The 23753-nt window shown below is 39.7% G+C and overlaps 2 protein-coding genes across 2 annotated transcripts; both read right to left on the reverse strand.

The window, feature by feature from the left end:
• Positions 1-4631: 4631 nt before the first annotated feature.
• LOC137988453 (neuronal pentraxin receptor-like) lies at positions 4632-10158 on the reverse strand. Its single transcript, XM_068834437.1, has 3 exons — positions 9848-10158; positions 5628-5859; positions 4632-5103 (listed from the first exon to the last, which is right to left on the reverse strand). Exons 1-3 carry the CDS (start codon positions 10083-10085, stop codon positions 4716-4718), a joined length of 858 nt encoding a protein of 285 aa, XP_068690538.1. The 5' UTR covers positions 10086-10158; the 3' UTR covers positions 4632-4715.
• Positions 10159-13984: 3826 nt separating this feature from the next.
• Positions 13985-21656, reverse strand: LOC137988455 (neuronal pentraxin receptor-like). The gene is made up of 3 exons (XM_068834438.1): positions 21352-21656; positions 14981-15212; positions 13985-14456 (listed from the first exon to the last, which is right to left on the reverse strand). The coding sequence occupies exons 1-3, from the start codon at positions 21587-21589 to the stop codon at positions 14069-14071; spliced, it is 858 nt and encodes a 285-aa protein (XP_068690539.1). The 5' UTR covers positions 21590-21656; the 3' UTR covers positions 13985-14068.
• Positions 21657-23753: the final 2097 nt, after the last annotated feature.

The raw sequence follows: 23753 nt of genomic DNA on the forward strand, positions 1-23753 counted from the left end.
GTCGTAAAAGCGTTTCGCGAATCGTACGGATCGATCGATTCGTGGGGACAGCAGTGCGACGGTTTTATGTAATGAGATGCATTTTTCGGGTCGAAAGATCGTCTATTGGGGCAGTTTCTGCATAAAAATAAGCGACATACTGCCACTATAACATGCAATAGTCGAATGGAGACGGGTCGTAAAAGCGATTCACGAATCGTACGGATCGTTCGATTCGTGGGGACAGCTGTACGACCATTTTATCTAGGACAGCGTAACGAAATCTGTAAAATTAACCGCCAATTTTCTCGCGTTCCCTTCGGTAATTTTTTTTGAAAATTGGCTCGGTTCTAACCACATAAAGTTCCTATCATATATCAAATACCCAAAACTTGTTAACATCTGTCAGAACTAATCGAATATATTTAGAAAAATGACAAATTACAGAATATTGGCAAAACCGTCTGAACGACCTTGACTTTTTACTACTTCAAAATGTCATGTGATATCATTTCCATAATGTGGCAAAGAATAAAAAAAATTCACCGAAGAAAAGGATAAATATTAAGAAATTTAAGTCAAAAATAAGAATATATCTATCTGCCTGTCATTAGATGTGATGTTGCCACGGTAACGGCCATAATCCAAAAATTGACACCAAGGAAATAAGCCTCAATATATCGGTACCCCTACTGGTAAATATCTAGAAGGAAAACTCTAAGAGAAATTAACTAGGTTTCCTTTTGTAACTCGTGCACTGTAGTAAGGGTATTCGCAAATACTCGAGGGAGCCATCTTTTAAAGCCACCTTAAAATCTTTAGGATCATTTGCAGAGGGTGCCATTCTGTTCAGGTGAGTGAAATTTTCGTGACTAATATTTATGCTTTTTGCTGCGCAGTAAAACGACCGTTGTTGAAGAAAGAGTTTGTAAATCATGATATATTTGAAGGAACCTTTTGATATTTGAAATTAGTATTGTCAAGAATACAAGTAGTTGGAACAATTTCCAATTATTCCTGAATTGAACTGTTTCTGGGATAACGGAGGCCAGAATTATCAACAATTTTTTCACTAAGCGTGCCCAGAATGCGAAAAGTTTTTTGTTCACTGTGCACAAATCATGGTATAAGCTGCACTCGTGATTAATTTCATATCGTTAACGTAAAATCATCTGTGTGTAGTGTAATGCTATTATGAAACAATTCCATTGAAACTTTCTTCATTGATTTATCTAGCGGAATTCACCTTTATCACGCGGCGGCCATTTTGGAGTCCGGAATAAATGTGCCGGAATAAGGTACATTTATCCCTGGAATAGAGCTATTACATCTTTCAGGAATTGGCCCCTGGGAGACCTCACTGCCCTGGCACACGAAATGTTCGCTTGCCGTCCACGTATCAAAAGCGCGCGTGCTTAAGCTCCCTATTAGGGAACTTAAGCACGCGCGTTTTTGAGACGCGGACGGCAACCGCAAAAAGAGCTGTATCCCCTTTCACTTGTGTTCACACAACAACACTAAGCATCTTTTCTTCATAAGAGATGATAAGTATAAAAATCTGGGAGACACCAGTGTCCTGGCACGCGAAATGTTCTCTTCCGGTTGCCGTTCGCATCTCAAAAACGTGCGTGCTTAAGCTCCCTATATTAATTTGCAGTAACCGACCTCATTCATCTTTATGATAGGCGGCCATATTGCAGTCGGTGGAGAAGAAAGGCTTTGTCTTTGCATAATCTTTACTGGTCTAGCCTCACACTGAATGACAGCTTAGACGGGCAAAATCTTTTCCGGCTTTGGACATTGAGTGACATGGGTGTATAGTCAATAAAGCATCACCGGTCAACGTAGCCTGTGTACAGCCGCCCGCTCTCCGAAAAAAAAAAATCGGAGAGGAGCGTCTGTGATTTACCGTTGATAATCGTGTTCCATACCACGTGATTTTTCCTGGAATGTGTGGAAAATGATTTGATTGGTTATTACCCATCGATCATTACATCATTGAAACAAAGAGTTTTGATTGGCTTTTATTTTTATTTCTCCACATCAACAACGTGAGAACCACCGTGAGAGATTTTACGATGAGTTCGTGTGTACTTTGAGAACGATACAAAATACGAATAAAAATCTTTCTGATTGTCAAAGAGGTTTTTCTTTTAAAGTACGAGCGGAATTGTATCTATGGAGTGTAAAGTGGAAATCGATTCGACGTACATTTGTAGGAATTGTTGTCAGCGCAAAAGAAACGAAAGCGCTCTTCACGAGGTGAATATAGCACTATTCAAAAGATTGTCAACTCGAAAACGTCTCCCGCTATTCCTTACCAGTCAATGTAATCCCAATGCCTTGCTCGGACCAGTCTAGCCATTCTCAAGCACAATCTACAAAGCGTAATGCCCTGGAAGATTTGAGATCTGAACACATCCAGGAAAATAACAGCTCATCGGCAACGATCTGTGCTGCTCTGAATATCAGAGCCGTACCCGGTTGGAAGGCTTGCAAATACATCCTTTCCTTTAAAGTGCCCCTGTGATCAAAAAAACCACTTCCTTTTTTCCTTCAGATTTTGAAAGTGTATTTACTTAACACCTGACTGGCAAAATTTTGAGCTTTGATTTTTATCCAAAGGCCATTTACTTTGAGTGTAAGTTTTGGATTTCATGGTCCGCCATTACTCACGTTCAAAACTGACCGATTGGACCTCAGACGGTTGTATCCAGGGAAAAGTGATGTCAGAGGATCACTAGCTTAAAATTTCAGCGTGTGAACGCAGCTTATTATATATGCAAAGCGCGAGTTTAAAAGTCTGAAAGCCCAAAACCCCCGTGCTGCATATTAATTCTGCGGCGTACACACGTATTGCATTCTTAAACTAGTGAGCCTTTGACGTCATTTTCTCCCGCGATCCAGCTCTCTCAACAACATAATGTTAGTAATGGCGGACCATTAAATAGGAAAATTACAGTTAAAATAAAGAGGTGTCTTTTTGAAATCAAGGCTTAAAACGTGGGTCACTTTGTGTTTTGTTAACATAGTTTTGAAATCCAAAGAAAAATATGAATTGATTATTTGGTCACAGGGGCACTTTAAAGAGTGCTTCTATGCTATAAAGCCGAGGTATCTTAAAACTATCGCAGACGCTCTTCAATGCACGTTTGAAATCTACCTCATTGACCACCATTTTGAGAATTTAGCTCCAACAAAATATGAGCCACGCAAATTTTGGTCAGCGTAGATCACTTAATAATGTATGCAAAATTATTCCGGAACACGATTACTAACGGTAAATCACGGACGCTCCTCTGCAATTTTTTTTTTCGGAGAGCAGGCGGCTGTACACAGGCTAAGGCCAACGAAAAATTTGCGATTTCATTATTTTGTACCAGACATTTGATTCGCAGGATCTGAAAAAATGTTGGAATCTATTGTTTCAGCTCTGCCCTCTGATTGGTTTTCTTTATCTAGGTGGCCCCGGTTTCAGTGAACGCACTGTAACGTATTACCACTTAATCTGGCATTTCTGCAGGGATTTGGACACTCGTAGACTGAAGCGAATACAGGAGAGGGAATTGCATGGGTGTAATTTTTTCAAGGACAAGATTTCTAGCTACCAACAGCTGCTAAAAAAGCCAAGTTATCATCCTTCTTTAATAGGAGACTACAAGATATATGTATTTTAATGTATAAAGTGGAACATAATTTGTGCTCGCGGACAATTTGTGATATATCTTCCTAGTTTTAGCACTGCCAAGTATGGAAAACATTCGATAAAGTACTTAGGCCGTAGACTCTGGAGCAAGGTATCGAGAAAGACAAATTGGCTGCCAGTCTCAATCATTTTAAGACAAGGATTCGTAGATTTGATCTAAGTAACATCTTAGACGGATGCAGTGGGTGTTATTTATGTAATTATGATTTTATTTATTTCAATTGAAGCCATTTGTAGTCTTCTAATGTTAACTTATTTGTATTTTGTATTCTATTTAATTTTAGTTAGTCAAGTCGTTCGAGATTTCAGTTAGGTGTCCTCTATTAGCAGAGGGTATTCTTTCCTGCTAGCTTTACATTTAGTTGACACGTTAAGAAAGTCATGTATTATTTTGTCTTTTATGCAGCACATTTCCAGAAAATGACAGAGTTTAACACCCACGTGACAGGGACGTGAGGAGCCAGGCATTTTTGTTGACGTCCGCGTCATAGATTCTCCATAAAGGATTGTGGGACGACGGCTACCGTTATATATAGTCCTTATCGAAGAAGGCTTGATAGTGTTTAAAAGATTTATTCTAAATATTTAAAAAAATAGGATATAATTTCAAAAGCAGATCTTTCTCGGCAGTTATTTGAGAATTTGAGGACCTTATTTGTCGCAACCTGACGTACTCAACTATATCTCCGTCAAACGGTCGGCGGTTTTTCCAAGGACATTCGACCCCCTGGGAGGCCCCTTATGCTCGAACAATCTGTCACTCGACTCTAGAACGAGCTGAAGGCCATAAATCAACTGCAGGTGTTTCATTCAAATTTGCAGTAATCCAGATAATTGAGAAACTTTAAGGCTACGATTAGTTCCTACGGAGATTAAAATCTCAAACGCCAATCTTCACCCTTTTTCGATAAATTCGCTTTAAACGTAGCCAATAATGAAACAGTGATAGCACACGACAAAACATTTAATAAAAAAGATCATTAATCATTTAATGATGCTTTCAACAATGCCAGAAAATGCAAACTGAATTTTACACTTGGCAAGCTGATGGGGAGATAACCCTTACATTGCCTCTGATTCCTACTTTGAAATCAGACCACTTCTTAACGTTACCCTGCCCCACATGGCACGATTTCGACATTTCCAAGATTTTACTCGGAGAGAGAACTCTGTTCCAAATATTCAGGCCCGTCAGTTCTCCAAGGAGATGTTGACTTGGGTCAAAGTCGCCACCAAAAGAATCTTGTTCTTGCCCAACAATGAGGATTCCGTTCGTCTTTGTTTTATAACCAGACTTCAACCTAGAACCACGGGCTTCCTCTCTACCATCTTTGTAAACTTTCCAAAATCCATTCGAGCTCTCCCATGTGGTACAAACATGATGCCAGAATCCGTCATCTACAGATACACCGCTATTTCTGCGAAGAAGATAAAACAAATGCAATAGACGTTTACACAGTGAAACATGCAGTTTTCCGTTGCGTGTTGAAAGAAATCTACTTATTTCTTCATTGCTGGATTCGAAATTTGCGTTCTTTTTCAGGCAAGACGCTAAAAGAGTCCTCATTTTATTCTTTTGTTAAAATCCAAATATTCGGTGTGGTGATATGTGCGCTACTCCAGAGTAAATGGAAATGGTCCACTGAGGACCCTGTTCGCAGTATATCCCGATTTAGGTATTGCGACATACACTTTTCTTTTGGTTTACGATAGCTTTTATGCTACCCTGGGTGCAGTAACGATCGGTTTGTTGTTTTGTTTGTTTTCTCTGTCGCAAAATCGCTCCAAAGCCAAGCAAAAAACGAAACAACCTGTGCCTGGCATCCAGGGAACTGGAATGTCGACTTAACTTCAATAAATTCTGTTGTCTGTTATCAAACAATCAACCCGGCCTCTCAATCGTTTCTTAGAATTGCTCGAATTTAAATTGTTTCTTCCTTACACTGCTTTGTCGTTGATGGTAAGATGAATTGATGACATCCTGTCCACCAGGATTTCGTTGAAGTTCCTTGATGAGCTGTAACTCACGACAGTCAGGTCGTTGACTGTCTTTTCAGTGGTACGCACTCGAAAGCAGATCGTAAAAGCGCTGGTTACTGCCAGACCATGATGGATAACGTAATCATCGATTCCAACGTTCGTGAAATAAAGGTCGAATTCCCTCGTAGGCAAACCTGTTGAGACATATAACAGAAAGCATTTTCGCACAGCTTGTATATTCATCCATCCCGACACCACCTACCCACCCCGTTATATTACGACCGCGTTTCTCTTGTATGAAGTACCACAGTACTGTATATCATAAGTTAGATCAACCTTGCATACGGAACCAGCCATCGCAGTACGCGCGGCAGTCAAAACTGTGCTATCCTGTCAATCGTTTTCCCTTGACCGGAAACGGTGTATTAAGTGCGTAAACGATGTTGTTGTCGATCTACCCTGTCGAAAGGACGCCATCAAAGTCAGTTGACAGAAAAGTTGCCACAAAACCTGTTAAATGGTTTTCTGGCCATTTAATTGCGAACAATTGATGCGACGTCGGATAGCACAGTTTTTCCCGCTCGCTGAAGTCTGATAGGCTAATTTAAATTTCAGTAGCTCTCTCCTTATGCACGGAGATAGTCCGAGCGGAACTGAGCCGTCTTACAAACTGTGTAAAAATTCCAGATCATTAGTTATTGCGTTCGAAATTAGGAGAACAAAATTTCTAATCTTGTGTTTCCTGTGCATAGGGTAAGCCTTAGCAAGTTTTCGTTTTTTGTTCGTCACTCTGCTTTTTCAGCGCTATCTTGAATTACATGATACGTGCATGTGCATCTTGGTTTTGATAAGTCATTTGCGCAAATGACCATCGCTCACTTCGTGACTGATTTGCACCAACACGCTGGCATAGTTCTTGGCAAGGGACATTTTTTAGTACTAATCTCTAAAACAATTTCAACAAATTCCAGATCTTTACGAATTTAGTTTTTGTGGGGTCATCTCTTTACTCCAATTTTCCCATTTTATGCCACATTCCACAAGGCTCACATAACAAGAGGCTACGGGTAGCCTATACATGTACTTTGTTCGAAGGATATTTAGCCGACTTCCAGTATTTCAGTATGTTTTTTTTAAATGTTACAAACATCCATTTTAATTTCCGTAGTCCGAAGTCCACAGTCCACATTCCATGACCCAAATGATAGGGTTAATTGCGATAGTGGATAGATTTACTAGCAGATTTACCAGCAGAAGGAAAATGACAGTTTTACACCTGCCGAAGACTTTAATTTCCATTGAGGAAAAATTGAAAGAAAGCGTGTGACGAAGACTTAAATTTCAAGTGCGGAAAAAATAAGGGCGAGCTAGCTGACCTTTAGATCTGCCTAATACTTCAGTTTCCATTGCGGATAACTTTAATTAAGGAGAGCATAAGAGCTTTGTATCTGCCCAGAAATCAAATTTCAATCGATGGAAAATAAATCTGATAAGATCAAACGTGCCAGCGCAGAGTGTGAAATCTATACGATAATCTTAAGTCTTAAGTTCTATTCTTCCTATTCGTCAATCCACATATTTGAAATATGGCTCAAGGATCCGTGATTTACGTTTGGTGAGTGTTTCTCCAAGATTCCGCTGGGCATGATGAAAAGGCTTTTTGAATAGCAGAATGATGGAGCGATCATTGAGCGATCTTTTAACCCAACTAGAAAATGTAATTTCGTCAAGAAGCCTGAAACAAAAACTCAAGCGCTGTGGGAGAGGGGGCGGGGATTTTTTTATCACCTAAAAGATTCGCAACCAGAGGAAAGTAGTCCCTCAATTCCTCGCACTTAAAAAGAGCACCTATAGCAGTCTCGGATGAGCTTATGGTTCCCTAGGAAGTTCTTAGAAGTTAATGTTCGACATGTTTCGCTAAGAGGAGCTACAATCTTGGACAAATTAAATGGAACATTGAGACCACCCCTCCCCCCAAAATCAGTGTCATCCTTGATTTGGGGGAGAGGGGGCATTTCTGTTCCATTTTATTCTGTCCAAGATTGTCCATGAGCCCCTGCTTGGCGTTACCAGTAGTATATGGGGTAATCACGACACGAAATCTGCTCTCGTTCGTTCAAAAGTTACATCATCCGAATACCTGAGAGTTGACTGTAATTATTTTCATAAGCTATATTTACGTTTAAAGCAGGAGGCCTATCAAATGAGAACATAAATTGCAAACAAAAAAGAGAATAAGACTATTGCGAAAAAAAAGAAAAACAAAAAGAAAGAAATCGGATGTAAGGATGATTCGAACCTTCTACCACAGATTACCAACCCCATCCAACTATCCAACCTACCCACATTCTACGCTTTAGACTTTGCATCCGTGCGCCAACCATACCGAATATGCAAACTTGTTGAATTTTTAAGAACTGCATTTGCGTTCCCTTAAATTTGTTGGCGATATTTACCTGATATATCTTCTGATTTTTCCACGCTGAAAAATAGAGCATGATTTACGTTCACAAAAGTGTTGATGGGCACGATTTGCGGGCTATCAGCAACGAATTTTGTCGATTTTTCACGATTTTGTCGTCTGGCCAGAAAGGTGACAGAACAGATTGACACTTTTTTCTATTGCTTGTTAACCGTGCTTAACCGTTGAAAAGCGTCTCAAAACAGACGTTAATCGTATAAAAAGTCTCGTGAATCGTGCCTCAAACGTTTTAATGTCATGTAAAACCATTCAAGTGCTCTACAAAGCTTTAAAGCGCTTCTTTAATGCTTGAGTCTTTTACCATTGCTTCGTTTAATCTCGGCGATGCGACCCTACATAGACCCTATAGTTTTATTGATTAACTCCCCAGAAATGCTTTCAGAGTAAGATCAGTAGTGGGCTTGAGAACTCTAACTCTTACTTTTGTTTCCTCGGGTATTATTTTTCTCGATTGCATTCTTTTCGTCAATTCTACGTAGAGTTATACCCTTATTCTTGATCGTACTGGCAAATTTTCATTTAGGTTTGGCTTTTTTATACGCTCCTCTTTTCTTAAAATATCTTCCATGTAGTATCTCAACATAGCAACACTAGCGACGAGCGTGACTGCGTCAGAGGCCAGTGGTTTCGGATGATTAATGTGTTGACATATGACCTTTTAATTGACCAAATCTTGAATTTGTGACGTCGTAGCCTCCACAGACAATCTTGGACAAATTAAATGGAACATTGAGACCACCCCTCCCCCCAAAATCAGTGTTGGGAAAATGGCGCGTTTTGGCCTTCACGCACCTTCATCCTTGATTTGGGGGAGAGGGGGCATTTCTGTTCCATTTTATTCTGTCCAAGATTGTAGCAATGTCTCTAAAAGGCCTTTAGCTTAATTTTCGATTAATTTGCTCGTTGGGTGGCCTTGATCTTCTACGGCTACGTGTTGGACTACAGTGACAAGCGGATGGAGTAAGATCGCTAGATTTGTGTGTTTCTGGCAAAGAACGAAACACAACCGCGATAAACAGGACATAGAGCCCAAAATTTACCATATTGTCGCTTGATCAAGTGAGTAACCGTAGAGAGGTAAACTGTTCGGTGCATTGGGTATCCACGAAAAAAAATGATTTACCAACAGAAGAAAAAATCTTTACCACCTTCCCGAGACTAATTTCCACTGCGGAAAATTGAAAGAAAGCAGAGCAACTACGCGTGCGACGAAGACTGAAATAAATGTGACCTGACCTTTAGATCTGCCTAAGACTTCAATTTCCATTGCGGAAAAATTAAAGGAGAGCAGAAAAACTTTGTATGTGGCTACGTGCCCAAGACTCAAGTTTCAATCGATGGAAAATAAATATGATAAAGTCAGGCGTGCAATCGCAGAATGTGAAATCTCTATGTTGATCAGTTCCCCCGGGTGATCTTCTCCAAAATTATGAAAAATGGCTTGAGGGTTCGTGACTAACGTACGATGAGGATTTCTCGATATGGGCATGGTAAAAAGGCTTTTTGAATAGAAGAGGAAATGATGGAGCGATCCTTGCACCTGAGCTAGAAAATCAATGCGAATGTCATTTCATCAAGAAGCCTGAACAAAAACTCGAACGCTGTGGGGGGTTCGATTCTATCACCTTTTTCGATAACGGTACAATGCTACATTAACTGATCGTAAAAGACAAACCTATAGAGAAGTAATTGCAATTTACCTGGCTGAATTTGACTGCTTCTATTTTTCACGGTCTCAATTTCTTTCCTCAGGTGGTCGATGTCTTGTTGGAGTTGTTTGTTTGCCTTGCACAAGTCGCACTTTTCACCTTCCACGGCTACGTTTATCATTGGACTACAGTGACAAGCGGATGGAGTAAGATCGCTGGATTTGTGTGCATCTGACAAAGAAGCAAACACAACCGCGATAAACAGGAAATAGAGCCCAAAATTTGCCATCTTGTTGCTTGATCAAGAGAGCAACCGTAGAGAGGTACACTGCTTGATGCACGGCTTAAGTAAGAATGACCAAATCGATACTTCTTGGCATCAAAAATAAGTCGAAGTGGGGATGTGGCGTCAGGCAAACAGCCAATCAAGTTAGACTGTCGGTTCTTGTCTTTCACTAAAAAGGGGCAGAATCAAACAAGTTAATACGCGATGACAAATGTGTCACATACTTCTCAAAATCAAAAAGTCCTCTCCGAAGACAAGAACATCATTCTATAAGCTATTCTACGCACGAAAATAGTTTCTGGAGATAATTTTTAGAGTGGAAAACAAGCTTGAGACCGAAGGTGGTTTAATTTAGTTTTAGGTTTGAAAAGTTCATTTTTTTTCGGACCTGTTTTCGATCTCAGTTATTTTTGCTAAAAGTATGTTGGGGTATAAGGGTGACATTTTACTATCAAGTCGATCTCTGTCAAAGAGAGGAACTGGATGTGTTGACAACTTTCCGGCTGATTTCTCCATAAAGTTCTTGAGGCCACTTTTCCGTAATTTGCTTTCCTCTGAGAGAACTTCGACTGTGTGCTCGACACACAGTTCAAAACTACTTTCTTGTTGTTTCCTGTGAAGATTTTGCCGTTGCTGTAAACTCATTTCCTTCGAGTTATCATCTGTTGTTCCATTTTGTTAATTGTTTCGGCTTACACTGATACTTAATTGTTTCCTGGGCGGAGAAGCTTCTCTGTTTTTTCTTTCAAGAAATGTTTGGCCTTGTTGTAAAAATCATCTTCTAATTAACATTTTTTTGGTGAGTCTTTCATCTTTAGATGGCCTTTCAATTCCTCTATTTTTCTTTGGAAATCGATTTCATTTACGCAATTGCGTTGGCGTGACTCTGCCACATGTGGCTCTGGTGTCGTATTCCATATATTTGTGAATAAATCAAATTTTTAACACAGCCCTAAAGATAAGGATTTGATCGGACTTAACGGATACCGGGTCAGGAACCCATGACCCGGAGCCTACAACTCTACTGTGTTCGTGTAACAGCGTTTTCACAGACCGATTTATTTTTAGATTAAATTTCCCGCGAATGAGACTCCCACAGGAGCCCGATGACCAATTACAAGAAATTAAGCTGACGTCATAGGGTCACCTAACCGGAACTGCCTTTGTTTTTTTACCTAATTCGCTGGAAGGGCTAGTCTAAAAACTAGTAATAGTTGACACTACAGCTGCCCCCGCGATGCAAAGTGCTGCATTATTTTTACTGGGTTGCCTTATAAGGCAAACCCAGTCGAGGTCTGCGTTTAGTTTGTTTGTTTTCTTTTTTTTCTTTTTTTTATTTTTTTTCTTTTTTTTTTTTTTTTTTTCCGTGTCGGTAAAAGTCTTGCCTGTCACTCCCCTGGTAAGTGGTGTCTTTGTGGATAGAGCCTTCTGCGCGTATTTTCGTAGGATCGAGAGGGTAGTGGAACTGCGTAGATTTCTCTTGTTGACACAGTAGAATCATTAACTTAGCCTGCAATGGCGTCGAAAGTCATGCAACGCGAATGGCGTTTTAGTGGATCCTTAAACAAAATATACCCTTATGGAGCTCAATAATGGAAAGTCAGTTGGATAAACTAGGCATGAATCTCAAAAGCGACGAGTACTGGACTTCGACAACAATCTATCGCCCGTCGAGACGAAATCAAAGTGAGCAGTATTTACCTGAAGTACAAGGTAATTTGACACAATTGAGTTTGTTGTCTTCACGCACGCAATGAAATAGGAAGAGGTTTTCGCCTCTAAGAGCAAATATGTTGTTTGTTTCAATAAAATTTTCGCTGGAAAAGGATTGTGTGGTATTTTCTGCCTTTGTGAATTATAATATCATGTTGTGTATTGAATTTTCGAGCTTAAGGTTGAAATGTGATATGCGAGAAGTTTTTTAGTATTGCTCTGTAAGCAGGAAGGGTTCACAGACCTGTTGGAAGCGTGCTTGAGTTTCAACAAAATGAGGCCCAAAATCAGTGAAAACTTGTGACGCAGATGAATAATAAAGTAGCTGCTATTTCCAAAATGATGGAATTACCTCGTGATAAATAACGTCGTACGTGTCTTGGAGAGTAAATTTTGACTTTGCATAAACAAGAGTTGGGCGATTGTGATCTTTGTTTTGACTTCGCTCATTTCATTGTCAAACTTTATAACACTTAACAGAAAAAGAAACTTACAAAAACCCGGTATCTTGCCATCATTTGACACAGATGCTTCACTGTTTGGCGAGTAAACATGCCGCGGTAACTTAATCACGGCGCCCGCTGAATTCCGGCCATGTCACTTTCGATTTTGCAATTTACTTGAACGTAGCAAAAATCTCCCAAAATGTTTGTCGCTGATCGTAACTTTTTATATTCTATATTCACGGCTCAAAATTAATGTTGTTTTCATGTCGTAAATATTTTATTCTCGATCGACCGTCTGGGAAACTTCCTTCTGCTCTTTCTGAAACTGTGTATCAATATTTATTTGCCTTTTCATCAATATTTGTTTTGCATAAAGCAAGCTAACAGAATCTGTACCTTGCTGAGTTCGCATTTGTTAGCGTTAATAGTATTTTCGGTCAGATGTTTCTGTTTTTTATGAGGGGTTTATTGTTTTGGTCTCCCATCCCAACACTAACCCCGCGAAACAGGGCTTGACTTCAGTGAAGTTTAGTATTACAAAGTTCTCGGATGCTCATAGGGCACACTTGTGGTGAAAAGAAGTTGTGAGGGAACTTGAAAATTATCAACATGTCAGCCCAGAAGCCAATGTTTCTCGCTTCTCTTTTATTTGTTATTCTTCAGAGACTGGAATGCTGTATTTCAATACCACACAATTCAGTGCCTTCTGATTTTCTGTAGCACGTACCACAGGCAAGCCAGTGTATGCTTCACAGAAGCATCTAGTTTGCAAATTATTATAGTCGATACCGTATGTGTTGACTGTTGTAATGTTGTAATAATCTTTTAACTCAGATTAGAGAAGGTGTAGACTGAAGTTGAGACGATTACTTTGAGTTGTTTTTACCCTCTCAGGGGGAAAATGAGTCGAAGTAATAGTCTGAAATCCAGGCTAGAAAAGGCAAGGCGGAAAAGGCAATAGGATGTTTGGAATGAACAGAGTATGGAAAATCGACGAAGTCGCCGTTGTTTACAAATAAGTTTATTATGGGATATAATTTAGTGACAATATTACTATATCTAGTGTTATTTAATCGAAAAATTGGTAGAAATATTGTATAACTATATATGTATTTTAACGTATAAAGTGGAACATAATTTGTGCTCGCGGACAATTTGTGATATATCTTCCTAGTTTTAGCACTGCCAAGTATGGAAAACATTCGATAAAGTACTTAGGCCGTAGACTCTGGAGCAAGGTATCGAGAAAGACAAATTGGCTGCCAGTCTCAATCATTTTAAGACAAGGATTCGTAGATTTGATCTAAGTAAAAACTTAAAGTGTTACATATAGTCCTTATCGAAGAAGGCTTGATAGTGTTTAAAAGATTTATTCTAAATATTTAAAAAAATAAGATATAATTTCAAAAGCAGATCTTTCTCGGCAGTTATTTGAGAATTTGAGGACCTTATTTGTCGCAACCTGAAGTACTCAACTATATCTCCGTCAAACGGTCGGCGGTTTTTCCAAGGACATTCGACCCCCTGGGAGGCCCCTTATGCTCGAACAATCTGTCACTCGACTCTAGAACGAGCTGAAGGCCATAAATCAACTGCAGGTGTTTCATTCAAATTTGCAGTAATCCAGATAATTGAGAAACTTTAAGGCTACGATTAGTTCCTACGGAGATTAAAATCTCAAACGCCAATCTTCACCCTTTTTCGATAAATTCGCTTTAAACGTAGCCAATAATGAAACAGTGATAGCACACGACAAAACATTTAATAAAAAAGATCATTAATCATTTAATGATGCTTTCAACAATGCCAGAAAATGCAAACTGAATTTTACACTTGGCAAGCTGATGGGGAGATAACCCTTACATTGCCTCTGATTCCTACTTTGAAATCAGACCATTTCTTAACGTTACCCTGCCCCACATGGCACGATTTCGACATTTCCAAGATTTTACTCGGAGAGAGAACTCTGTTCCAAATATTCAGGCCCGTCAGTTCTCCAAGGAGATGTTGACTTGGGTCAAAGTCGCCACCAAAAGAATCTTGTTCTTGCCCAACAATGAGGATTCCGTTCGTCTTTGTTTTATAACCAGACTTCAACCTAGAACCACGGGCTTCCTCTCTACCATCTTTGTAAACTTTCCAAAATCCATTCGAGCTCTCCCATGTGGTACAAACATGATGCCAGAATCCGTCATCTACAGATACACCGCTATTTCTGCGAAGAAGATAAAACAAATGCAATAGACGTTTACACAGTGAAACATGCAGTTTTCCGTTGCGTGTTGAAAGAAATCTACTTATTTCTTCATTGCTGGATTCGAAATTTGCGTTCTTTTTCAGGCAAGACGCTAAAAGAGTGCTCATTTTATTCTTTTGTTAAAATCCGAATATTCGGTGTGGTGAAATGTGCGCTACTCCAGAGTAAATGGAAATGGTCCACTGAGGACCCTGTTCGCAGTATATCCCGATTTAGGTATTGCGACATACACTTTTCTTTTGGTTTACGATAGCTTTTATGCTACCCTGGGTGCAGTAACGATCGGTTTGTTGTTTTGTTTGTTTTCTCTGTCGCAAAATCGCTCCAAAGCCAAGCAAAAAACGAAACAACCTCTGCCTGGCATCCAGGGAACTGGAATGTCGACTTAACTTCAATAAATTCTGTTGTCTGTTATCAAACAATCAACCCGGCCTCTCAATCGTTTCTTAGAATTGCTCGAATTTACATTTTTTCTTACTTACACTGCTTTGTCGTTGATGGTAAGATGAATTGATGACATCCTGTCCACCAGTATTTCGTTGAAGTTCCTTGATGAGCTGTAACTCACGACAGTCAGATCGTTGACTGTCTTTTCAGTGGTACGCACTCGAAAACAGATCGTAAAAGCGCTGGTTACTGCCAGACCATGATGGATAACGTAATCATCGATTCCAACGTTCGTGAAATAAAGGTCGAATTCCTTCGTAGGCAAACCTGTTGAGACACATAACAGAAAGCATTTTCGCACAGCTTGTATATTCATCCATCCCCACACCACCTACCCACCCCGTTATGTTACGACCGCGTTTCTCTTGTATGAAGTACCTGTATATCATAAGTTAGATCAACCTTGCATACGGAACCAGCCATCGCAGTACGCGCGGCAGTCAAAACTGTGCTATCCTGTCAATCGTTTTCCCTTGACCGGAAACGGTGCATTACGTGCGTAATTGACGTTGTTGTCGATCTACCCTGTCGAAAGGACGCCATCAAAGTCAGTTGACAGAAAAGTTGCCCCAAAACCTGTTAAATGGTTTTCTGGCCATTTAATTGCGAACAATTGATGCGACGTCGGATAGCACAGTTTTTCCCGCTCGCTGAAGTCTGATAGGCCAATTTAAATTTCAGTAGCTCTCTCCTTATGCGCGAAGATAGTCCGAGCGGAACTGAGCCGTCTTACAAACTGTGTAAAAATTCCAGATCATTAGTTATTGCGTTCGACATTAGGAGAACAAAATTTCTAATATTGTGTTTCCTGTGCATAGGGTAAGCCTTAGCAAGTTTCGTTTTTTGTTCGTCACTCTGCTTTTTCAGCGCTATCTTGAATTACATGATACGTGCATGTGCATCTTGGTTTTGATAAGTCATTTGCGCAAATGACCATCGCTCACTTCGTGACTGATTTGCACCAACACGCTGGCATAGTTTTTGGCAAAGGACATTTTTTAGTACTAATCTCTAAGACAATTTCAACAAATTCCAGATCTTTACGAATTTAGTTTTTGTGGGGTCATCTCTTTACTCCAATTTTCCCATTTTAAGCCACATTCCACAAGGCTCACATAACAAGAGGCTACGGGTAGCCTATACATGTACTTTGTTCGAAGGATATTTAGCCGACTTCTAGTATTTCAGTATGTTTTTTTAAATGTTACAAACATCCATTTTAATTTCCGTAGTCCGAAGTCCACAGTCCACATTCCATGACCCAAATGATAGGGTTAATTGCGACTGAGTGGATAGATTTACTAGCAGATTTACCGGCAGAAGGAAAATGACAGTTTTACAACTGCCGAAGACTTTAATTTCCATTGAGGAAAAATTGAAAGAAAGCGTGTGACGAAAACTGAAATTTCAAGTGCGGAAAAAATAAAGGCGAGCTAGCTGACCTTTAGATCTTCCTAATACTTCAGTTTCCATTGCGGATAACTTTAATTAAGGAGAGCATAAGAGCTTTGTATCTGCCCAGAAATCAAATTTCAATCGATGGAAAATAAATCTGATAAGATCAAACGTGCCAGCGCAGAGTGTGAAATCTCTACGTTAATCTTAAATCTTAAGTTTTATTCTTCCTATTCGTCAATCCACATATTTGAAATATGGCTCAAGGATCCATGATTTACCTTCGGTGAGTGTTTCTCCAAGATTCCGCTGGGCATGACGAAAAGGGTTTTTTGAATAGCAGAATGATGGAGCGATCATTGAACGATCCTTGAACCCAACTAGAAAATGTAATTTCGTCAGGAAGCCTGAAACAAAAACTCAAGCGCTGTGGGAGGGAGGGGGGGGGGGGATTTTTTTATCACTTAAAAGATTCGCAATCAGGGAAAGTAGTCCCTCAATTCCTCGCACTTAAAAAGAGCACCTATAGCAGTCTCGGATGAGCAAATCTCCCTAGGAAGTTCTTAGAAGTTAATGTTCGACATGTTTCGCTAAGAGGAGCTAGCAATGTCTCTAAAAGGCCTTTAGCTTAATTTTCGATTAATTTGCTCGTTGGGTGGCCTTGATCTTCTACGGCTACGTGTTGGACTACAGTGACAAGCGGATGGAGTAAGATCGCTAGATTTGTGTGTTTCTGGCAAAGAACGAAACACAACCGCGATAAACAGGACATAGAGCCCAAAATTTGCTATATTGTCGCTTGATCAAGTGAGTAACCGTAGAGAGGTAAACTGTTCGGTGCATTGAAGCCCTGTTAGGGGGGATGCCCATGTCCTCCGTCTGAATTTCACAGCTAGCTATGTCGCAATTTCGGAACATTCTTGTGTCGCCTGTCGGAATTTCATTTATAAATTTTAGCTCGTTGCCCCTCTGACAATCCCCATTCGCTGGAACAACGCCAACGGAACATATACGGCCTCTATCTTTATTACTTTTAAGCCCAGGGTTTTGAGACCTTTTTTAATGTTTAATACCTATTCAGACTACTTGGAATAGTTGTTGAAGTCAATGAAATTCCATCTAGTAAACTATACAAGTGAATAAAGGCCTAATCTGGCAAAGCGATCGAGCTATATAATAGCGGTTCTACAATTCTGGTAGTGCAAGAGTCTAATGTTTCTTCCGAGTTCAACTCTGATTTAGTTGTCAGACTGTGCTTTTCTGTAACTATAACAACCCAGGAGGAAGGGCATTATCGACCATTCATTATCGATCCGCAAGGCATGCGTTTACAAAAGGTCTGTGAAAAAGGGAATCCCGAACCATCGAGTTTGCATTCGAGTTCGAGTTCGAGTTAGACTTCGAGTTGGACTTCGAGTTGAAGATCGAGTTAGATATGTCATAAAAATATAAAAATAACAAAATAAAAAAAAAAATCGAGGAGGAGGGAATTATATGCTAATTACAAAAAACGATCTCTGTTAAAGGAAGTCGAGTGACGTTACGCGTGATGCGTGATGCGTGATGCGTGACTGTGACGTTCTCCACGTGGTCGTCTTGAAATATCATAGGGGTTGACAAGCCTGACTGACGCTTTCCACCCACGTGTTTTAGCCTTTAAAACTCAGAGTTTAGCTTTTACGAGTATATCTTTCAGAGACCTTCCCCGTTTGTATGATATAATTGGAGGTTCTTTGTAGATCTGTCTAAGAAGAGGTTGTTTCTCTATCAGTTGCCAGTGTTTCATAAGAATGTTTTCAAGGCTGGGAACTGATGGTTGATACTGCGTGACAAAGGGCAAAATGGTTTTTTCTCTTGATGGTTTTTGGAGTGCTTCTTTCCTGTTTTCAAAGTGTATTTCAGAGAGAGTTGGAGTTATTAAGTTTCGTGGATATCCTCTCTCTCTAAGGTGCGTTTGGAGTTCTTCTAGTCGGTTTTGAAAGTTTACTTTTGAGGAATTTGTTCTGAGTAACCGGAGGGCTTCGCCTTTTATAAAGCCCTTCTTGACCCCTAATGGGTGGCAAGACGTGAAATGTGTATATTGGGAAGTTTCTGTAGGTTTAAAATGCGTTCGCACGTCGAGAATTGACGAGGCGTTAAACCGTTTGCCTTTGTACACAATTGTATCCACAAATGTGACTTTTTCCTCAGAGATTCTGCTGTGAATTTAATAGTGGCGTGGTGATTATTTCCTTGTTCAATGAAGTGTGTTATTTGTTCTCTTCCGGTACCCCAGAGAGAGAAGATGTCGTCTATATATCTTTTCCAACAGATAGGCTTTATTGCGCTCTTTTTTAATATTTCTGTTTCTACTTTCGCCATGAAGATATTTGCGAAAGCAACAGCGACCTTTATTCCAATCGTTGTCCCGTGTGTTTGGAGGTAATTTTTTCCATAAAAATGGAATGAGTTTTCTTTTAAAATGAGTCTGAGCGCTCGTTCAAGTGACTGTGTTGGAATGGGGGGTTTTCCTTTGTGGTGAGTAGTTTGATCCCCTCTTCCTGTGGAATGTTGGTATATAGACTTGTCACGTCCATTGAAACAATGATCGCGTGCTTTGGGACTTCTGTGCTTTCTATGAAAATTAATAAAGTCTGTCGAGTCTTTAAGATAAGAAGCCCGTCTTTGTGCTATCGGTTGCAACAGCCTATCAAGAAATGCTGAGATTCTTTCTGTTGGTCCGTCACAATCTGATATTATTGGCCTACCTACTGGTGTAGGCTTGTGAATTTTAGTTAGGGTGTAGAATATGGGAATTCTAGGCGGGCTCGGTGTTTGTAACAGCCATTTTTTTGTCATGTCATCAATGTTTTTATTTTCATGTAGTTCTTGAATTAGTTGTTGTATTAGTACAATTAATTTTAAGCTTTTAGTTTAAGTGGACGGCTGGTTGTTTGTCACACTGTACATATATTTTGGTAAATATATATTTCTTAAAACTTTTTCTTTAACTTTAGTAAAATTAAGAAAAAACAAAAAAAAAATTGACTGCTGCCGGGCTGCAAAGCCAGAAAAGCTTATTTGGTTTGATTGGTCTTTGCCTATCTTCCCCTTCACCTCTTGTCAATTTATTTCAAATCGAAGTCTAACTCGATCTTCAACTCGAAAACCAACTCGAAATCCAACTCGAAGTCTAACTCGAAGTCTAACTCGATCTTCAACTCGAACTCGAGTCCAAACTCGAGGGATTATTTCTCCCTGTGAAAAATCATAGCTAGTAGAGGGGACTGGTTATGAAAATCGGAAAACTTCAAAGGGTTAAACAATAGCGCGGTCTCTGATGTTGAACAGACCCGTCACGTGGCTCTGACCGTCCACACGTTCGGCACTCCGACGAATTGCTTATGACTCTGATAGTGATGTATTTCAATAACTCGCTTACGATTTGGAACACCGAGATGAGCGCGATCAATAGAGAAAAAAGTATCTCTCTGACAGACTGATGGAGTAGTACGCACGTGGGTCATGAAGGGAGAACATGATACGCAAAGCGGAAAAGTCCTCAAAGGGAGTGATGCACTGAATACGTCAATCACATGAAATGAACAATCAAAACAGCAACCTCGTTTCCAGGGTCTCTCATCTTAACGCCTGGGGCGAGCGAGGAGAGACCCTGGTAGGGTCTGGTCACGTGTCTCCCAGAATCTGGGAGATGACAATTTATCCAATGAAGGGAGGGGCGGCTTAGTAAGAATTTTGTCTATGGAGACCACGGAGTGCGGAATGTGTTGTCACCAAAACAAACCAAGTTTCACTTGCTTTATGTGAACATATGTTCTTCTGCGGCTGTGTCCGGCGATAATAGTTTGCAAACGCCGAAGAGAACATATACATCGTCTGTCATAAGTTGCTGTAGATTGTGCGGTTCAGTCAAAGACGTTTTACATTGTAAAAATCTGTTCAAGAAGGCCACGAAGGAAGAAGAAGAAATATAAATATAAATATAACAATTATGAGGTAGATAATGTTTAACTTTTAAAATAAATACTATGTAAAACATCGACAAATTCCTTGTTTAGAGAGGACCCCTCCATAGTGTTTTGAATTGTCACGGAAGCACGTGACCAGATCCTACCAGGGTCTCTCCTCGCTCGAGAGACCCTGGGAACGACGTTGTCAAAACAGCAGTAAAATGAGGTGTATTTCTATTCGCCTTTATTGGACCCTTATTAGCCATAATTGGCCATTATTATTAACAATGATCATTGTGAGCACAAATGTTCCGCAGTCCGCAGAACATTCACAATTCTGAAATTCGCTGTCGGTCAGTCTTGACATTTGTGTCGCTTTCGCTAATTCGTTGTAATAGTCTGTCGGTCGTCGCCAGTTCGTGGCTATCATGTCGCCGGTTCAAGGCCATGTCGCTTGTCGGAATTTACCCCTAACACGGCCTCTGCATTGGGTATCCAATCTTAACCACCTTCCCGAGACTAATTTCCACTGCGGAAAATTGAAAGAAAGCAGAGCAACTACGTGTGCGACGAAGACTGAAATAAATGTGACCTGACCTTTAGATCTGCCTAAGACTTCAATTTCCATTGCGGAAAAATTAAAGGAGAGCAGAAAAACTTTGTATGTGGCTACGTGCCCAAGACTCAAGTTTCAATCGATGGAAAATAAATCTGATAAAGTCAGGCGTGCAATCGCAGAACCTGAAATCTCTATGTTGATCAGTTTCCCAGGGTGATCTTCTCCAAAATTATGAAAAATGGCTTGAGGGTTCGTGACTAACGTTCGATGAGGATTTCTCGATATGGGCATGGTAAAAAGGCTTTTTGAATAGAAGAGGAAATGATGAAGCGATCCTTGCACCTGAGCTAGAAAATCAATGCGAATGTCATTTCATCAAGAAGCCTGAACAAAAACTCGAACGCTGTGGGGGGTTCGATTCTATCACCTTTTTCGATAACGGTACAATGCTACATTAACTGACCGTAAAAGACAAACCTATAGAGAAGTAATTGCAATTTACCTGGCTGAATTTGACTGCTCCTATTTTTCATGGTCTCAATTTCTTTCCTCAGGTGGTCGATGTCTTGTTGGAGTTGTTTGTTTGCCTTGCACAAGTCGCACTTGTCACCTTCCACGGCTACGTTTATCATTGGACTACAGTGACAAGCGGATGGAGTAAGATCGCTGGATTTGTGTGCTTCTGAAAAAAAAGCAAACATAACCGCGATAAACAGGAAATAGAGCCCAAAATTTGCCATCTTGTTGCTTGATCAAGAGAGCAACCGTAGAGAGGTACACTGCTTGATGCACGGCTTAAGTAAGAATGACCAAATCGATACTTCTTGGGATCAAAAATAAGTTGAAGTGGGGATGTGGCGTCAGGCAAACAGCCAATCAAGTTTTACTGTCGGTTCTTGTCTTTCACTAAAAAGGGGCAGTTAATACGCGATGACAAATGTGTCACATACTTCTCAAAATCAACAAGTCCTCTCCGAAGACAAGAACATCATTCTATAAGCTATTCTACGCACAAAAATAGTTTCTGGAGGTAATTTTTAGAGTGGAAAACAAGCTTACGACCGAAGGAGGTTTAATTTAGTTTTTGGTTTGAAAAGTTCATTTTTTTTCGGACCTGTTTAAATTTCTTAAACTAGTTTAATTTTTTTTTGGAACACTGTCCATTTTAACATATTTGTAAATTAATTGTATGGAGTATGTATAAAATAAAGTAGAGAAATGTTTTTAAGATTATTATGATGGATTGTTGTCTCTGATGCTATCAAAGACAATAACAAATATTTATTGCATGTGAATAATTTTTAGTGATTAGGGTTAAATGCTCAGCTTAGTGATTAGGGTCAAGGACTTAACCCAAAAACCAAGACAAGGGGCGCTTTAGACTAAACACTGCAAATAAGTCATTACTCCAATCACTACAATACGTGCCAATCCCTTACCTGGAATGCAGTGTCTGACACTGACTAATTTTGAATGGGTAGCTTTCATGTAAGGTTAGCCCTTCGTAAGAGCCAAACCTTTTCTGTCCTTCACAAGTAGGGCTACTTTTCAAAATGAAAAAACAGTGATATTCTTTAATCGTTTCTTTGGCAATATAACTTGTATAATACAAGATTCATAAACATTTGTCTCTCAGATTTTCAATTAAACAGAGCAGTACACAACTGGAAAGTAACTACGTATAGATTACCATTAAAAGTAACAATGTTATTATTATTTTGTACTGTTACAGTTAATCTTACTCATTTTTCAAAACGGCCTATTTACAAGCTGAATGTAAAAGAAATTTCTTTGAAATAATCGAAAGTAAGATTAGAAGCAATGCAAGGGTTTAATGTTGTAGGAGAAATAAGTCACTGGACTTTTCCAAACTTGGTCTCTACTCGAGCATAATGGTTTTCGATCTCAGTTATTTTTCCTAAAAGTATGTTGGGGTATAAGGATGACATTTTACCAACACGTCGATCTCTGTCAAAGAGAGGAACTGGATGTGTTGACAACTTTCCGGCTGATATCTCCATAACGTTCTTGAGCCACTTTTCCGTAATTTGCTGTCCTCTGTGAGAAAATTCGACTGTGTGCTTGGGACAAGACTTGAAACAGTTCTCGTTTTGGAGCTACTTTCTTGTTGTTTCCTGTGACGAGGTTGCCGTTGCTGTAAACTCATTTCCTTCCGGGATTTCCTTCGAGTTATTATATGTTGTTTCATTTTGTTAATTGTTTCGGCTTACACTGATCCTTAATTGTTTCCTGGGCGGAGAAGCTTCTGTGTTTTTTCTTTCAAGAAATGTTTGGTCTTGTTGTAAAAATCATATTCTAAATAACAATTTTTTGGTGAGTCTTTCATCTTTAGGTGGCCTTTCAATTCCTCTATTTCTCTTTGGAAATCGATTTCATTTGCGCAATTGCGTTGGCGTGACTCTGCCATATGTGGCTCTGGTGTCGTATTGCATATATTTGTGAATAAATCAAATTTTTGACACAGCCCTAAAAATAAGGATTTGATCGGACTTAACGGATACCGGGTACAATAATAAGAAATGATAATTGAAATTATATAACGGTAAAGAAATATAAGGGAAAAGGTGGATTACCTAAAGGTTCAAGAATGTTCGCTATGTTATGAGATATGCTTCTCTTGCTTTGCGTAAATTGTTACGATTGGAATGAATGAGCTCGAGTGGAGTAAGTGAAATGTCGTTGGTGGTGTGATTATTAGTGAGGAGGTGTTCTGAAACTGTGGTAGGCTTGGAAAGGTAGGTTGGTTGGTTTGTCGACTGATCTGCGGTGCTCGTTAAATCGGTCTTTGAGTCTTCGTTTGGTTTCTCCAATGTATTGTTTAAGGCAACGATTGCACTGTACCATGTAGATGACATTTTTTGAATTGCGGTTGATGTTGTTTCG

This window comes from Montipora foliosa, unplaced genomic scaffold (genome assembly GCF_036669935.1).
Source record: "Montipora foliosa isolate CH-2021 unplaced genomic scaffold, ASM3666993v2 scaffold_419, whole genome shotgun sequence".
Lineage (NCBI taxonomy): Eukaryota > Metazoa > Cnidaria > Anthozoa > Scleractinia > Acroporidae > Montipora > Montipora foliosa.